This window comes from Sceloporus occidentalis, unplaced genomic scaffold (assembly GCF_023333645.1).
Source record: "Sceloporus occidentalis isolate IW3139 unplaced genomic scaffold, rSceOcc1.0.p SCAF_2, whole genome shotgun sequence".
Classification (NCBI taxonomy): Eukaryota; Metazoa; Chordata; class Lepidosauria; order Squamata; family Phrynosomatidae; genus Sceloporus; species Sceloporus occidentalis.
Window position 1 is genome coordinate 204817297 of NW_028316982.1, and position 18985 is coordinate 204836281.

Below are 18985 nucleotides of genomic sequence, written 5' to 3' on the forward strand. Positions count from 1 at the left end.
CAAACAAAGGCTAACAACACTCATCGAAATCCAAGCCCGTGCTTCTTGGTCATGCTCCAAACGGAGGGCATTCTGGAATCCCTCCTGGGCAGAAAGATGAAATGTAGGACAGGCCCTGGAAAAGGAGGGCCTCTGGAGGCCCTAAATGGAGGACATTCGAGGAAAAAATGGAGGACATGGCTAAATAAAAGCTAAAAACGTTCACATAAGCGTAAACTCATGCTCCAGACGGAGGGCATTTTGGATTTCCTCCTGGGCAGAAATGTAGGACAGTGTCCGGCAAAAGGAGGACGCGCCTGGCCACGCTTCCCTCTTTCCCCGCGTTCATGGCAACACCATCCTTCCCTCTTCCCTCTGTCACAAAATGGCCGCTGCGGTTATGCACCACTACTTCCCTGGCGGCTGGCGGGGCCGCTCTTTCCCTCCCTCTCTATGGCGGCCGCGAAGGGGAGGGCCGTTCTATCGCGAACTCTATGGTCAGAGCCAAGTTTGCCCGAGATAAAAGGACCCCCCCAAAAAAAGTGGGCGCGGAACAGTAGAGGGCGCTGTGGGGGGGAAACCATCCCGGTCCCGGAGGATGACGACAACGATGACGTAGTTGGGGCGCGTGAGCGGCGCATGCGCTCTGGGCCCGGCTGCGGCGGTTGCTGCTTCATTTCGGTCGCTGGCGGCGGCGACGAGGGCGCTCGGGCGGAATGTTCCGCAAGGCGCGGCGCGTGAACGTGCGGAAGCGGAACGAGTCCGAAGAGGAGGACGAGGAGCGGGAGGAGGAGGAGGAGCGGGCGCCTCCGCAGCAGCAGCAGCAGCAGCAGCAGCAGCCCTCAGCGCCTCAGGGCGGGGATGAGGCCGAGGCCCCTGCCCCCGCTCCGGCCCAGAGGCCGCCCCTCCTGCCGCTGCCCACGGGATGCATCCCCCTCGTCCCTCCCGGCTCCGCAGGAGGAGCAGGAGCAGGAGGAGGAGGAGCAGGGTTCGCCTTCGGAGGCGCTGAGGCGGTGGGACGGGGAGGCCCCCTCTTGGCATCCCCGCCTCCCCTCCTCCCTCTCCCGCTTCCCCTTCCTCCCCCGCCGCCGCCGCCGCCCTCCCTTCTCCTCCCGCCGCCGCCGCCCCCTTCTTCGCTCCAGCCGCCCCCCGGGAACAACGGGCTCATGGCCGCAGCGAAGGCCAAGGAGAACAAGAAGAACAAGAACCGCGGGGAGGCAGCAGCAGCAGCAGCAGCAGCAGCAGCCCCGCCGCGAGGGAGCCTCAAGCTCCTCAGCTTCCAGGACGAAGAGGAAGGTGTGTGTGTGTGATGTATAATGCAATGTCATTGTAATATTAGATGTTATATATACAATGTCATATTATAATATTAAATAAATATATAGTATTATAATAAGCATTATATTATCTATATTAATAACTAATAATTAATAGTTAATTTAATTCATATTTATTAAAATAATATATAATTAATGTTTATTAATCTAATATAATAATATCATATTATTGTAATATAATGTTATTGTAAAATATATGTTTTATATATATAGAATATTATAGCAAATATAATAATCATTATATATTATTGTCAAAATAATATAATAATAATATATCATTGTAATATAATATTATATTATATATTACATGTAATATATTAAATATTAAGATTATTATTATAATATCATATTATTCTAATATGACATAATGTTATAATTTAATTTACTTTATACTAAATATTATATTATTATAATACAAAGTAATATATTAGTATAATATAATGTTATAATATATTTATATATACATATAATTTTATATTAGATATTTTATATTAATATAATATTATAATGTAATATATATATATATATACACACACACATAGATATACACTCATCTCTCCATATTTGTGGCTTTGATATTTGCTGGTTTGATTATTCACGGATTTGATTAATAAGTTCTCTCTAGGAATATCTAGGTCCTCCTCCAGTTTAACCCAAAGTTGCACTGGAAGACCTAGAGATTCCTAGAAAGAGTACTCTACTAGGCCTTTGTAGCTCCTCCAGGGCAGTTCTGTGGTCAGTGTCTGTCGGACGTTGACTACAGAGTTGCATTGGAAGGCCTAGAGGTTCCTAGAGAGGCGTCCTCTCAGGTAAAAACATGTTTTTAGCCCTTTTTCCATATTCACAGGAGTCTTGTGCCCCTAACCCTAGTGAATATGGAGGGACAGGTGTGATTATATTATCATAATATAATATAAATATATTTATATTTATTAATTATTATATATCTATTGTATTATTTATTATGTCATATTTATTGTTTGTATCCCGCTCTTTTCCCAGCACTAGGGCTCAGGTTCAAAAAGAACACTGTAGAAATAATCCAGTTTGAGACCCTTTAACTGTCCCTTGGCTCAGTGCTAGGGAATTCTGTCAGAGCCCCGGTGCCACAATAAAGTACAATTCCCAGGGTCCCCTAGCAATTGTACTTTATTGTGTAGCCGTCTCAAACTGGATTATTATTTCTGCTGTGTGTTTTGGGTCTCAGCAATTTCGCAATGTTAAAAAAAGTACATTTAAAAAGGTAGAGAAAAGTATATTAAAAAGGAAAAATCTTTACAATATTAAAACAGGTAGTTATTAAAAAATAAAACTATGTGTGTGTGTGTGTGTGTCTATATATACATACATACACACCTGTGTCAGAATGTTTTAAAATGGTACAACATCCCAGCCCTGGTGGCACAGTGGTTAAATGCCTGTACTGTAGCCACTCATTCACTAACCACAAGGTTGTGAATTCAATACCTGTCGGGCTCAGAATCGACTCAGCCTTGCATCTTTGTGAGGTCACTAAAATGAGTATCCAGCTTGTTGGGGGCAATCAGATTACACTTTGTTAACCGCTTAGAGACAGCTTGGTTCAGTATGAAGCGGTATATAAATGAAGCTGCTGTTATTACTATTATAACAATTTGTTACCTTAAGATAAGGTGGCTGGTCCCGCTTCCCATCTTGAAATGGTGGCCAGAGAAGTCCTCCTTTTCCAGGACATGCTCAACACTCCAGCCTTCTGTCCAGGAGGAGTTTCAAAAATGCCCTCTGTTTTTGAGTATGACAAAACTCCGAAACACACTGCAGAAATAATAATCAATTCAGAAAGCAATAATCAATTCAAAAATAATAAAACAATTCAGAAACAATCCAGTTTGAGATGGCTCTAACTGCCCTTTGGTTCAGTCTTAGGGAATCCTGGGAATTGCAGTTTATTGTGCTCTCAGACAGAAAAGGCTAAGTGTGAAGTCAAAGGCATTTATGGCTGGCATCCATAGTTTTTTGTGGGTTTTGGGGGCTATGTGGCTGGCATCTTCAGAGAAATCTTCTCTGAAGATGCCGGTAAAATGTCAGAAACAAATTCTTCTAGATCTGCCCATATAGACTTAAAAGCCCACAAAAAATAAGGCTAAGTGTCTCAGAAAACCACAGTTCCCAGGATTCCCTAGGACTGAGTCAATACTGCAGCCATAAGGTTGTGAGTTTGATCCCAGTTAGGGCTCCAGGGTTGATTCAGCCTTCCATCCTTTCCTAGGTCGGTAAAATGAGTACCCAGTTTGTTGGGGCAATTGGCTTACATTTTGTAAACCACTTAGGGAATGCTGAGTTCACTGAAACATGGTGTAAAAATGTTATTGCTATTGCGTGAATCAGGGCAGTTAAAGCAGTCTCAAACTCTGCAGTGTGTTTTGGACCTAAGAAGCATGGGTTTGTGTTTATATTAGTGTTTTTAGCTTTTATTTAGGCTTTGCAGGAGGGCTGGGCATGTTGCACCAACCAGGGCGACCAGGTAGCCTTGTAACCGCAGAAGAGGACAAGGCACTGAAAAATGTGGAACATTCAAGAAATGTGGAGGAAATTGCAAGATAAAAGCAAAAAACATTCATATAAAAATAAATTGATGCTTCTTAGTCATGCTCAAAATGGAAGGGTATTTCGGATGTCCTCCGGGACAGAAGGCTGAAATGTAGGATGTGTCCTGGAAAAGGAGGACATTTGGTCATCTTGGCTCCAGCCCCCTCCTTTGATCCTTACATCTACTGTACCTACTTCTGTGTGTGGGTGTAGGGTGGTGTGATGTGCCTTCAAGTCTTTTCTAACATCTGGCGCTCATAAGGTGAACCTGTCATGGGAGTTTCTTAGCAAGAATTGCTGATAGGAGGTTTGCCATTGCCTTCCCTTGAGGCTGAGAGAGTGACTTGCCTGAGGTCACCCAGTGGGCTTTATGGCTGAGTGGGGAATCAAACCCTAGTCTCCAAAGTCATAGCCGAACACTCAAACCACTACACCATGCTGGCTCTATGCATATACTCATGTTTATTGACAGGTCAGTGTAGGTACAGTACTTTTAACTCTTGTTTTAAAATTGACCCATCCTCTGGTGAAAGTCAAGAGTGTAATCTGTTCAGGAAACACTGACCTCCTCTCCCCCTCCTTCGCTCTCTCAACCAGCCAGCCTTTAGGGTGAGCACAGACAGTTGTGCTTGCTGGAATTTTGTAAGTTCTTTGGCATTGTTTTTCTTTGCTTGGTTCATTACATCTTTTGTTATATGCCTCTGGGTTTTACCCTTGACTTACTCACAGGTCATATCAAAATCCATTATTTTGGCCCCAAAACCTGCCCTCAATTTATACTTACCATCAATTATATATGGTAAATTTCATGTCCAGTTCATAAGATACCTTTGATAATTTGGAAATACTTTCAACATAGGAAGCAATGTTTAATAAACACATGTGTTTCCTAGTATTTAGGATTGAGCATTCTTGGAAAGTATTGTTTCATTATAGAAAATCTGTGTGGTTCTGATCAGGCACAGGTTTGTTTAAATGTTGCATTGTTTACTTAAATGTACTGTGGTACTGATGAGGAAAGCCCACCCCTTTTGTGTATTTTGCAGAGGAATTGAAAGATTAAATGCTTTCTTAATTCTCAACTGACAGTGTAGTTTTACTCAAAGGCCACAGGAGAATCCCAGAAGAATCACAGTGGTCTAACACACTTTAAACAAAATATTCTGTGCAAAGATATGATAAAAGTGTTTCACTGAAACAGTGGAGTGTTTCAGTTGTGAAAGATACTTCTTGTTTTTGCTGCTACCTAATGCTTTTGTGAGTGTGGATTTTAAAGGAGGCTATGTTCTGAGGCATACTTATCCCAAAACTCTTTTTGTGCCACTGTGTCAACAGTAAGTGGGTTTTATATCCAAACAAAATACACGTTCAGCTATTGCTAAAGAATATTACTTGATGCCTTGTCTATTCCCAGAACATCAGAGTTCATATCAGACAAACTTTTGTCTGCCAATTTAATGGTTCCTGGCATTTTTAGAGTTATGAGTTATGCTCAGCCCACAAAGTGCCAGTCTGTACTGCCCCAGTGCTACAAATGAAAATGGGTATCAAAGAACAGCTCTTTAAATTTAGTAGCCTAATAGCTGTGAAAACATTGTCCTAGTCAAGAAACAAGTGAGTAGTATTTTCTGGATGTTAAAAGTTCAGAGGGGACCCCAAACCTTGGTGAAAATACTCCCTATGCCTGCAGGGGGCATTGAGGAAAAGTTTTGGCTTTGTGCAAATGGATATTTGCCTTACAAGGTTCTCTGGAGTCTTAGCAGGGCTTCCCATTCTCATTTGACTACCCCTGTTTTATAAGTACGCTACTTTGGACTCATGAGAAGGAAGGACTCATTGGAAAAGACAATAATGCTGGGAAAGGTGGAGGGAAGTAGGAAGAGAGGAAGGCCACATGCTAGATTCATGGACTGTGTTAAGGAGATCAGGGGTATGGAGTTGCAGGAATTAAGCAGAGCAGTGGAGGACAGAGGGTCTTGGTGATGTCTCATCCATAAAGTCACCAGGAGTAGAGATCAACAACAACAACAGAAACATTCAAACAGGTTCAGAGCTTTAATTAGAAATTATTTTTATTTGAATATTTATAATATTTTAAGCTTTGGAAACTCAATACTGTTGTTTTCTTTCATTTTCCTTATAACTTTCCAGCTGTTGAATTTAATTTTATATATTAAATACATCACTAATTACAGACATTGTAATTCATTGCATCGTTGTAAGTTTTTGCTGTTTTTAAGATGGTTGTGCCATTTTAGCATTTCCTTTAATTTTCTGCTGTTTAATTTTGATGGGGTTTTCTGCGTTATGTTTTGTGCACTGAAACATCTTTTCATTGGATAGAACAAATATGCAGCCATCACCAGACCTGTAGTCTACATGGCTGGCTTCCTGGGAATTTTTTGGAAGTGGGTCAGAAATGGGATATCTGCTGTGTTTTTGGTTATATGCTACACTCTTCAGCGTGGAATCAGTATGTAGAGAGATCTTGTAGCACCTTTGACACTAACTGAAAGAAAGAAGTTGGCAGCTTGAACTTTCGGTGGACTGCATTTGGTGGACTGTATCTGAGGAAGTAGACTGAAATCTATGAAAAGGTCATGCTGCCAACTTCTTTCTTTCAGTAGGTCTCAAAAGTGCTACAAGATCTCTACATCTTGATTCCACAGACTAACACAGCTATATCTTTGGGGCCGTTCAGACTACACTTTACATCTGATCAGAAATCGATTCTTGCACATGAAGTTCATATTGGCCCTGAATCTGTCACAATCTATTTCGAGGCATGTACAAGCGTTTCGTGGCAAATGCCCCTTAGGTCATTTGGAATCAGGGGGAAAAGCCATCTCTTTTGAAAACAATAAAATAATAATAATAATAATAATAATAATAATAATTTATGTTTCCCTGCCTCTCTCAGTGGTTCCATGAAATATGAACTTGCCCGCGGTCATGATGGGGTCAAGTTCAGGGAAGGGGTTTAAGTCAGAGGGAGGGCAGTGGGCAGGGCATTCCCTCTCTTCATCGGGGCAACGAAGGAGGAGGAGGATGAAGGAGCAGGGCGAAGGGGGCCATAGAGGGCAGCATCGGAAAGAGGAGGAGGAGAAGTTAGGATTGCCAAGGGAAATTGGGCTGCGGATTTTTATTTTTTATTTTTGACAGTTTATGTGCATGATTTTTTGGGTGACATAGAATGTGTGTGTGCTTGTGCTACTTTCATTTCCTCTTGCTCCTGGAACAGCACCTTATAAGAGCCATTATTATTAATAATATGATTATTATTATTATTTGTGTTATATGCGGATGCTACAATTAGCATGCCAGCGCTACATTTCCCTATCATTTCCTCTTGCTCCTGGAATTATTTGTTTAAAACAGGGGTAGGCAACCTTTCTGGGCCGGGGGCCGGGTTGCTGTCCCTCAGGCGACTGGGGGGCCGTGTGCCGGGGGTGGAGCTTCCACCCTCCGGGGGTGGGGCTGCGTGCTGGGGGTGGAGCTTCCATCCTCTGGGGGTGGGGCCATGTGCCGGGGGTGGAGCTTCCACCCTCCGGGGGCGGGGCTGCGTGTCGGGGTGGAGCTTTCACCCTCCGGGGGCCAGGCCTCCCCATCTTTGCAGGCCCGTGGCGGGGCCCCAGGCCCTGTCAGAGGCCGGCAAAAAAGCCTCTTGGAGGACCCCAGCGATGGCACCGTGCCTCCTGGAGGCCCACTGCCGCCGCTGGAGCCCTGTTGAAGGGCGCCACCGACGGCATCGGGCCTCCAAGGAGGCCCACTGCCGCCGCTGGAGCCCTCAAATAGGGCTGCGACGGCGGCATTGGGCCTTCCAGAGGCCTGCTGCCGGAGCCCTGTTGGAGGGTGCCAGCGACGGCATCGGGCCTCCAGGAGGCCCGATGCGGCCGCCAGGGCCCTCGAATAGGGCTCCGACGGCTTCAGCGGGCCTTCCTGAGGCCCGATGCGGCCGTCAGAGCCCTGTTCGAGGCCGCCAGCGATGGCATCTGGCCTCCGGGAAGCCCGATGCCGTCGCCGGGGCCCTTGAATAGGGCTCCGACAGCTTCAGCGGGCCTTCCAGAGGCCCGATGCGGCATTCAGAGCCCTATTCAAGGGCGACAGCGACAGCATCGGGCTCCAGGAGGCCCGATGCGGCCACTGGGGCCCTTGAATAGGGCTCCGACGGCTTCAGCGGGCCTTCCAGAGGCCTGATGCGGCCGTCGGAGCCGTATTCGAGGGCTCTGGCGGCCACACCGGGCCTCCTGGAGGCCGAAGTCTCGCGCAACCTTCTTTGAGGTCGCGCAAGACTTCGCCACCATTTTGGGCGAAAAATGGCAGCGCCCAGAGCGGCTTTTTGCCGCTCTGGGTGCCGTCATTTTTTTGCGTGGCGGCGGCAGCAACCGCCCCTGGGGGCCGCAAGGAAGGCCTCCAGGGGCCGGAGGTTGCCGACCCCTGGTTTAAAATGTGAATGCTACAATGCCAGTGTAACAAATGTTTCCCTTTCAATTTGGCAAATTGATACTAATTGAATGCTTTTGCTTTTGCTACACACAAGACACACACCGGAGGTTTTTAAATTTGACAGCATATGCGCATCTTGCCTGCCAGATTTTTTTTAAAAGGGGGGGGGGCATCCACTTAGCCAATGGCTTCAAGAAACATCACCTTTTACGAAAGCGGAACTAATTTGATTGACAGCAGAGGACTCTTCCTTTTAAACCGGTTTAAAGAGCTGCAATGGCTTCCGGGGTTAAATACCCCGACTGAGGTATTTATAATGGGCACTCGCTTCCAGAGGCATTCGAGAGGAGGGTCCCTTTGCTGGTCAATGACCGAATAAACTTTTAAGTAAGTAAGAGGGTCCCTGATTTTACCCAGTTCCCACCAGCACAAATGTGCCAGTGAGAATAGAGCCTTTGTGTTCAGAGTGGAGTGCAGGAAACTATTGTTTAGATGTGTCATAGGACATAAAGTTATCATCAAATAAAAGCAAAGGAAGGAAACTTCTGTTAATTGCAGAGGTTATACTGCAATTCACATCACCCTTCTGGACTACAATTCTTACCATTTCTGGACTGCAATTCCACCATGTCTCACTATTAGCTGCCCAGGGCTGGTGCATGTTGCAGTCCAGCAATATCAGCATGCCATATGATGCCCTCTCCTGGAATTTGTATTGAGTCTTTTTCATGAAATGATTTAAAGAAAGGGAAAGTATGTGTTAGCAAAGCAACAGGATTTGCAAAAGAGTATGTTGACCCAATTCTTTTGGCTTGGAGGCTGCAGATGCAGTTTCAGAGAATGATTTCAATACTGCATGCATCACACCTCTTCCTAATATTTAACTAACAAAACGTCTATACAACTTATCTGTTTCAGACAACTTTTATTTGTAAATTAAATAACTAAATAGGACTCAAAACAATCAACCGAAAGAGGTGAGCCAGGATAACTGTTATTTGTGCTTTTGAGAAAATTTGGAGAACCTGCAGGGGTTTTTGGGATCCATTGTATAATTAATGCATTTCATGTACAGGTGATTTAAGTATGGTGCTAAAAGAGATAATTTGAATAGGGTTCCCCTGTTGTGCAAAACAATTACAATGGCAAAAAGCAAATCTAATTTTCCAAATGACTGCTGATTTACCAAAATGATTGCATTGGTGTATTCTGGTGCATTATGGAAAACCTTTTCTAAAGTTGAAGAGACTGCAATTGAAATATTGTCCATATGAATTGTTCTCATTTTTTTCTTTTAAAGAAAGTGAAGAAGTTTTTAAAGTGAAGAAGTCAAGTTACAGCAAAAAAATAGTAAAGCTGCTTAAGAAAGAATACAAAGAAGATCTTGAAAAATCCAAGACAAAACCAGAAACTAATTCTTCAGTGGATGGTAATTGTAGTTATATTCTTTTAAAAATATTTGTGTACTGCCCTTCACAGAATTTGTCTTTGGAATGGTTTTCACTATTTAAATTATCCATAAATAAATGAAATGTATTTAATAAATATTCTGCCTTTCTGCCTGAAATTGTATTTAGGGTAGGTAACAATAATAAAATTCAGATTAAAATGAGTGTCAGGTAATAACAGAATAATCAGATTTTTTTAAAAAAAAATTTAAGGCTAGGGAGAATAAAATTGGTTTTGTCTTGTGCCTTTAAATTTTTTAAAGAGCAATGTTGCCACTAGGAAAGCCTCCGGATGGAGTGTAATGACCCCGTCTTTCTGCTTGTCAAGCTCTGAAAAAGACGAATCAGAGAGAAGGGATTCAACTGATGATCTGGGTGCAGGAGAAAGAGCTTGTGTGGGGCTTTAAATGTCAATGCTGCCCCCATTGAATTGGATTCAGAAGCAGCAAGACAGTCAGTTCTATTCCTTTTACACTACTGAGATATGATTTAAATAAATGTGCTCATTTAAATGCTGGCAGATCTCTTCTGTACCAACTGAAGCTTCTAAGAAACCTTCAGTGACAATGCAGTGCATTATAGTACAGCCGTCTGTCAGTATCAACAGATTGTTTATCCATGAATTCATGGCTTAGAAATATTTTTTTAAAAGAATGAGTTTCAAAAAGCAAACCTGGATTTTGCCATTTTATATAAGGGACACCATTTTACTGTGCCACTATATTTAATGGGACTTGAACATCCACAGATTTGGGTATCCCTGGGGGGTCCTGGAACCAAAATCCAGCAGATACCAAGGGCTCACCGTAATCTTAAATTAACACTGTATGGATAGATTTCATGCAAAGCTACTAAAAAAATTATTATGTCACAGAGGTTTGAGTGTCTAGTATTATCACAGCATGTTGAGACTACAGATCTGGTTATTTTGGAAATATAACAACTAAAAAAGATGAACCCCATCTTCTCAGGGGTTGTACAGACAGCCTGATAGGGGTGACTCTATACTGCCTCTGGAAGTGCTGGGTTGGGGACACGGCAGCTGCATGCTACATCCCCAACCCGGTGCAAATAGAAGCCGTGAAACGCCATGTTGTGGCCTTATGACGCCCCTCATGTGCAGCGCTTTTTGGGTGCTGGCACAATGGATGTCATCATGGCTCACGCTGTCTGGGTGGGCGTGCACCAAGATGGCAGCACGTGGTAAGGGCTTTGAGCATGTGAACACTCAGCCCTATCTGAGCCCTAGTTCAGGTGCATTCCAGCATAAAGTGCCGGTCTGTAAACCCGCTCTGTCATATGAAATTTCTAGCAACAGCACCTTCATCTTATGAGGTGAACACTCATCAAACCCAGCAGAACCAAACACTGGTTCAGCACTACCTTTTTCTGTGCCTCCCATGTTGTAGACCATAATTGGTTCAGAAAATTGCCATGACCAATGGTGTTAAAAGCTGCTAAGTGGTATGGAATCTAATAAGATTGTACTTCTCTTGTCTATCAGCCATCAGAAGTTGTCTGTCAGGGTGCACATTTGTTTCTGTACTATAGACAGATCTGATGGAGAATTTAGATGGCTCTGAATAAACAGTTTCCTCCAGAAAAGGCTGGAGTTGAGCAGCCCTAGTCACTTGAGCATCTTGTGACGTATTAGGAGGGCATATTAGCAACTGGACAATAGTTATTCCAGTCCTCTGGGTTTAAGAGGGCCTTTTAAATACATATATACATATGTGAACATATCCATTGCGCAAATACCAGTAGTTCATTATTTTCAAGTCCTATAAGAGTATGTGCACAGCTGTTATTGAATGTATCAGTACAATAAAATAAAACCATATGTAAACATTTTCAATATGACATCAAAGATATCAAATGATGCAAGTACATTTTACATTTCACATGTTCAAATGAAAAAGAAGAAATAACTTTCAGAACAACACTTGAAATTGAGACTTGTTTTACAGTTGAACAATCTGCAGACAAAACAGGACAGGCTAAAGATTCAATTCAGGAAGATGGTGCTGTAAATAGTGAACTAGGAGAAGAGGAGATGGAAGTTGAAAGTGAGAAGGAAGAAGAAAAAATGAAAGCTGCAGGAGCATTTTCAAGTGCTTTGTCATCTCTGAATGTTTTACGTCCAGGTTAGTTCATTTTCCTGCAGTGAAAAAGATTATGGTGGAAGGGGTTATTTCTTTTTCTTACTGGATAAGCAGAGCCATGTCAACCATTGGACTTTTAATCTTCTGTTGGATGATACTTCATCCATTTCTTGTACTTTAATCTTCACATCATCAAGGTGTTTCTGGAACACTTGTTCATTCTATCTAAAATTCTGGTTACAGCCTATTTTTTCTTACCTCTGAAATAGTATGGGAAGAGTGGAGCCTTTTAAGTTCTTGTTAATCTTTTAATTATTTAAAGTGCTGCAAGAGGAGGAAGTGATTGGCATCTGATGCCAGCCAGATCTTTGGGGGGGGGGGATGATGACATTTTGCCTGTTACTCAGATTTAGCCTGATGGAATTATAATGTGGGCATCTATGGGTGAATATAAGTGATGCTTTAAAAAAACACAACTTTTTTGAACCTTTTTTTCTAGGAGAAATTCCAGATGCTGCTTTTATTCATGCTGCTAGGAAAAAGCGTCAAATGGCTCGTGAGCTTGGGGACTTTTTACCCCTTGACAATGATCCTGGGAAAGGCCGCCTTGTTAGAGAAGATGAAAATGATGCTAGTGATGATGAAGATGATGATGAGAAGCGAAGAATAGTCTTTTCAGTGAAAGAAAAGTCTCAAAGACAAAAGATTGCAGAGGAAATAGGTGAGATGGGGGGGGGAACAGTTGCAATAAATTTTCAAGACTTATGCTTTGATTCTTAAAGTAGGAGACTGAAATTGTTTATGTTTCAAAACTAGAGTTTTCATTGTCTTACTAGCATGAATCTATTGGTGGAAGGAGGTAGATGGAAGTTAACAATTCTAGAGCCTTCTCCCAAAAAGCTTCATTATGTGGTTTTTATGAGTGGTGCAAGCTGCAATGCAAGGAAAGAGCAATCACCAAAAATCAGCTACATTGCCAGATTTCCATCAGAGTGTATTTTCAATTGCCTTAGAATGAGGGAAATTAGAATTGGAATTGAAATTCTGTTTCATGGTTTCTGATCTTGGTTTACAAGCAGACTATAACTTCTCTTGGTGCTATATTTATATATTAGCCTTTGCATGTAACACATAAAATGGGGCTTGACTAGTTCAGATAAATTAGTAAAAGTTTGGACCAAATCCAAGCTATAGGAATATGTAACTTTGTGGCTTATGAACCTGATGCCCATTTCAAAGTTTTATTCAAGCTAGGCCCTTGATTCACTGTCGGTTCGTTTTTGGTTTGGTGCAGAAGGCATACAGACACCAGGTTGTTTGCACAATGAAGGAGACTTCTGATGTGCTAACTATATGCAGTGAGATCTTTTTTTAAAAAATGTGGCAAATGGCTTTGAATCTTTCTTTGACAATTAAAAGAATGATTGTTTGGATGGTATTATCCCTCTCATGATCTAAAAAATTAGCTCTGCATCTATATAGAAACTTATGTATTGTTCACCTTGCCCTCACCATTCTCCCACAAGATAAATTCTTTGTGAAATAAGAGTTTCAGAAGCAGTTTGTGTTATTTCATGAAGGTTCAAAGGGGGAAAATTGCATTGGTTTAGCTGAATTACATTGTCTTTGTCTTAGTCAAAGTGGTTTTCCCTGAATAACTTTACGGGAAATATAAAATACCTGAGCATCCCAGCACATGTTGGGATGATCAGATATTTTATATTTCCTGTAAAGTTACTGCTTTGACCATATTTGATACTTTAGCATCCTATGCAATGCAGGACTGGATAATCTTACTGGGCAGGTTGGGGCTACGGCAACCGCATGCTGCTGCCCCAATCTGCCTTAAAGCTACTCAAAAAAAGGAGCAGCAAAAACAGTTTTGTGTCCGTGCTGCAACCAGAAGCCGGCTTTATAATGTTCCATTGGGGGGTGGCATGTAAGTGCCACGTCGCCAAAGCGTTATGAAGCTTCCCCCATGTAAACGGCCAGCCAGCTTGGGAGCATGCATCATGTAAACACTGCACTCCCAAAACTCTTACTTTGACATTTCTCCCTGTAATAAGAGTTCCCTTGTGTTTTATTCCTGTTGTTGCACTTTTGTGCTTAGGTATTGAGGGAAGTGATGATGAAGCTCTGCTTGCTGGAGAACAGGATGAAGAACTCAGTCGATGGGAACAAGAACAGATACGCAAAGGCATTAATATACCTCAGGCATGTATTCAAATAACTCTGAAATTTAATTTTGGGTCATAGTGATGACCACTTAGCCAAAACTATCACTCCAGTCATCATCTTACTCCATTTGCCAGCGGATATAAGAGATATGAATGAAGAGCTCCTGAGGCACTGGGATTTTGTATTAGAGTGTGTGGGATAAAATGTCTCCTGACAGGTCATAGTCCCTCTCACATACTTCTTTCTCAGACTGGCTCACTGTTGTCACCAGAGTTTGGTAATTTAGTTGAACGTGTTTCACACTGAAATGGGACCTGTCTAGAGCTGTAAAATGTATTAAAAGTTTTGACTCCAAAGGAGGGAAAAGTTTCCAAACCTCCAAAATACATGTAGTATTTATTTTCATATCAGTCCTAAAACTATTTTACTGCTTTAGCAATCTAAAATGCTTCATTCATAACTTAATTTGCATATAAAATTGTATCATTTGGTGGACTTAGAAAATTTAAAGTTAGAAAAGTCTTAGTTTTGTACAAGCAAATGTACAAAATTGTGTATACCCTGTACTAAGAAGGGAGCTGAGAAATGCCTATGTTTATTATCTTTAGCCATCTTAGAAGTAAGAAAAACAAAAACATGAACTACAAATTTTATAATATTATTCAGACAGAAAACAGTTTCATACAGTCTTAAAGATTAGGCTAGCAGGACATAATATTTTTTTTCTCATAATTGAAAATACTGAGATCTTCAGTAATATATTATGCTAAGATAATGTATCTTATCATGTGAATGCTTCTCTCTTGAAGGTGGCAGTATCCACTTGGTGGAAAATGTATCTTGTAAGTTAATGTCATATTATATAGTACACAAAGTAATTATAATTCTCTAATTCTGTAGACTGCCTTAGTACAAATCTTCATATTATATAGTTCCTGGCATTTGACATGAGCAAAATGTCTTGAACTGTTCTGCTCATTCTGAAATAGAGGCTCTCCATCATCCACCAAATGTCAGAGTACCTCTTCAGTTTGATCTGAAGGAACACCAGAATATAAAGCCGCTTTAGTAAACCTACTTATTGATCAGGGATGTACATGTAGCTGATACATCAGATTCTCTAAGTAAATCTTAGATTGTTGATGTATTTTGCTGAAGTTTTTTTGTGAAGTGATGGTAACTTTTGTGGTCCCTTTTTTATTGATATATACTCAAGTGCACAGGAAATGTGATTTCAGGGATAATTTCTCAAAACAGAACCTGCTTTGTGGCCTTGTGACCTTGATTTGTAATCTTTACATTATCTCAGTTTTGTCATTATTACGTATATTTTTCCCTTAGGTTCAAGCAAGTCAGCCGGCAGAAGTGAACAACTTGTACTACCAGAATATTTACCAGACTATGCCTTATGGTTCGTCTTATGGCATTCCCTACACATACGCTGCTTATGGATCATCAGAAACAAAGTCTCAAAAAACAGATAACACAATACCTTTCAAAACTCCCAGTAATGAGATGACTCCTGTTACTATTGATTTGGTAAAGAAACAGCTTAAAGACAGGTAGGGCAGAACAACTTCTTTAAATATAAGACCTGTCCTCTAGGTTTTTATCTGGGGGGCAAATGCAGAATTGCATCAACGGAAGCCCACAGACTGTATCCTCATTATAAAAAGGAAGAAAACAAAAACTGTTCAAAACGCTGCTTGGATTACTTCTCTGGAAGTGAAGATTGGTGCATCTTCTGGACTCAGAAAACTAATATTGTAGCTGAGGAATTGAAAGGACAGTAATATTTAGTTTACCATGTATCTAAATGAGAAGTATAAGTCAATCTTTTCTGAATAGGTAAACATTTTAGACATGAGACTTAAAATATGTTTTGAAAAGTCTTAAATGCTATACTTTATTGGAAATCCAGAGTGTTACCTAAGCTCTTGTACCTGTTTCATAATATGAGCAAATATATTAATTATGTGAAAGGCAGATTACTAAAAAAGCATACTTATATCTAAGATTAACTGTAAGTATTCATAACATTGAGCACCAAAAAATTGATATGTACCTCCCTAATTTCTGTTGAGACCAACAAGTGCTCTTGTAGGTGTGACACAGAAGAAGCCATAGCTCAGTGGCAGAACACCTCTTTTGCATGCAGAACGTTCCAGGTTCAGTCTCTGTCATCTCCAGGTAGGGCCTGGAAAAAAACCTACCTAAAACCCTGGAGAGATGCTGCCAGTTGTTGTCAACAGTTTTGAAATAGATGAGGCAATGTTCTGACTTGATACAAGACAGTTTCTTTTCTTTCTATTTCCCCATGTTCCCTCTGCAGTGCTAAACTGGTACCCCTGTAGGTAAGATAATGCAATGCAAAAGAACTCTGTGAAAAACAGCTCATTGATTTCTATACTATCTTTTCACCATTTGTTGTATAGAGTTCCCTGATAGTTCAGGAATTAGTAAAACACAGAAGCGACAGCACTTCTGTGGGGGAGTGAATGTGTGCATGCTTCCTTGTACCATACACTAGAGGAGGATGAATGAAAGCAGCAGTATCACTGTGGAAGGTGTTTTGGAGATAAAGACGTCTTGGTTCATGGGCTGTCTTCTGCTTGTGAGAAAAACATGAAAACTTTGTGTGTCGGGGAGGATCGGAGAACCACAAATTCAGAGGTTTCGATAGCCACTATTTGACATAAGACAACAATGGTTCTTCCTACTAAATCAAATAGTACTAGAGTAGATCCACTGAAGTTAGTTACTGGGCAGGACTAACCACTACAGTATCCATCGATTTAGGCCATAGTAAATACAACTTTAAAACAATTTTAAGAAACTTAGGTCCAAAACAGACAGCCCTGGGGTGACTTGACCCTCACCTTTGATCACCAGATCTGGGCTGCAGCAACCACATGCTGCAGTCCTGATCTGGCTTTTTGGTGGCCCAAAAAGAAGTGGCAGAAAGCCGTTCTTTTTTGAGCCAGCAAAAAATGGCTTTTCCACCACCATGGCTTTGCTATATAAATGCAGGGCTGCAAAGCTGCCTGCCATGTGAACAGGTGGGCAGTTTTACGGCGGCTTCCTGCCAGCATGCATTGTCTAAACGACATGCCCCCCAAGCTGCCAGGAAGGTGTCACAAAGGTACTGCCTGTCCACCCCTTAGGCTGATCACTCAGTTACTGTATAGTATAAGCTTTTGTAGACTAAAAGTCTTATGCTGTGATAAATTGATTAGTCTTTTAAGATGTTAGAAGCCTCAGTCTGTGTTCCAGAAAAAATGACATGGCTACGTCTCCAAAAACAGCTTTAAAATGTTAGTGTTGTATCTTGCACTTTGTTCTCTCTAAGAAAACTAAATGCTGCTATACTGTAGATTATAATAGGCTTTTGGATGTAAATGTTTGTGTCCATTGACCTTTAGGCTGGACTCGATGAAAGAACTTCACAAAGCAAATCAACAACTGCATGAGAAGCATCTGCAAAGCCGTGATGAGTCTACCAAGACAATTGAAAGATTGGAAGGGTCTTCTGGGGATGTTGGTGAACGGTATAAATTTCTGCAAGAAATGCGAGGGTATGTCCAAGACTTGCTTGAGTGTTTCAGTGAAAAGGTAAGAATGCAAAATATATTCATCTTTTTCAGTAATGGTTTAGTCTGTGTTCAAACATGATCTCTTGTACATGTCAGTGAAACAACTCCACACATGTTTGAAGGATTGGCTTTAAATGTGTTGAAAGCAATGTAAGTGGCTGTTGGAGTTCAAACAACAGACGTTTAAGTGTCTATACCAGCTTTCTAATTTTTAAGTAGATTGCTGTCCTAAGAAATTTCTGTGGCTCCTACTCAAATTCTGTTTGGAATTTTTTTAAATAAAAAAAATATGTCCAGGAACACAAGTTTAACAGCACTAGTTCCTTTGTATCTCAAATAGATAAAATGAAAGCATTTAAATACCCTGTTCTGCAGTGTCATACTGAGATCCCAGGTGGTTTTCACAGGAGGATTATAGATGGTGAAAACTGCCAGAATTTGACATGTGCTATTTAGCTATTTAACTACCTTAGTTGGGTAGCTAAAGTAGCATCTCTTGGCCTGACCACCACCAAAATTACTTTAGCAGACATCAACTGCATGGAGAGATGTGTGTCTGTTCTGCTGGTAATAGAGGAGCAGGTGGATGTTTCGCTGTGACAAGGAAGTGCAACAGGTATCCTGCTTCTGATGGTTGTAGCTTCACTGACTAGTAGAATGGTAGTGAAAATGGCATCCACCCATGCTCCAATCACCAGCAGAAACAATCCCCTTCTCTCTATGTGGCTGATGCTGAGTAGGTCAGGGGAGCAGTTAATACTATGCTAGTAGTGCCATGATTATGACTATGTAGGGATTATGAATACAATTTCCAGATGCTGTTTGTTAAGAAAGGTTGGTTTTGACTACACCACTACACAACATTTCCAGAAGCCTGATTTTAGATCATCTTGTATGAATCTATATTCTTTACTTGACTTTGCTAGTGTTGAAGGATATAATCAAGAAATGTCCAAAGACTTCATTAGCAAATTGAAGTTACAGCCCCATACAGTTAATCTGCAAAAGCTCGATCAATTAAGATGTCTCAGTAAATATGTTTGCACTTGAAATACAAGCTATTTTAATTGTTTAGATAAAATCTTTTAAAAACTGATATGAATTTAAATCAGAATTCTTAACCTTTCTGTGCTGAAAATGTAATCTTGGTTATTTTAGATTGTAAGCTACCTGAGCAGGGACTGGCTCTCTTGTGCTCCAATAATATATAATGATAGCACAGTAGGAGGCAGTATGACATAGTGATTTCGATGTTGGACTGTGATTCTGAAGGGCAGCGTTCAATTCCCAGCTTGACTATGAAACCCATTTGGTGACCTTGGTGAAGTTACATT

At 41.3% G+C, this 18985-nt stretch overlaps 1 protein-coding gene across 1 annotated transcript in view; it reads left to right on the forward strand.

Moving 5' to 3' along the window:
- Nucleotides 1–654: 654 nt before the first annotated feature.
- The window catches only part of PAXBP1 (PAX3 and PAX7 binding protein 1), a 40967-nt gene continuing 22636 nt past the window's right edge, over nt 655–18985 (forward strand). The window contains exons 1-7 of the mRNA XM_089512079.1: nt 655–1275; nt 9631–9759; nt 11746–11922; nt 12380–12601; nt 13991–14094; nt 15400–15620; nt 17481–17670. Of these exons, the coding sequence (XP_089368205.1) occupies nt 696–1275; nt 9631–9759; nt 11746–11922; nt 12380–12601; nt 13991–14094; nt 15400–15620; nt 17481–17670 (1623 nt within the window). The 5' untranslated portion in view covers nt 655–695. The remainder of the gene's footprint in view (nt 1276–9630; nt 9760–11745; nt 11923–12379; nt 12602–13990; nt 14095–15399; nt 15621–17480; nt 17671–18985) is intronic.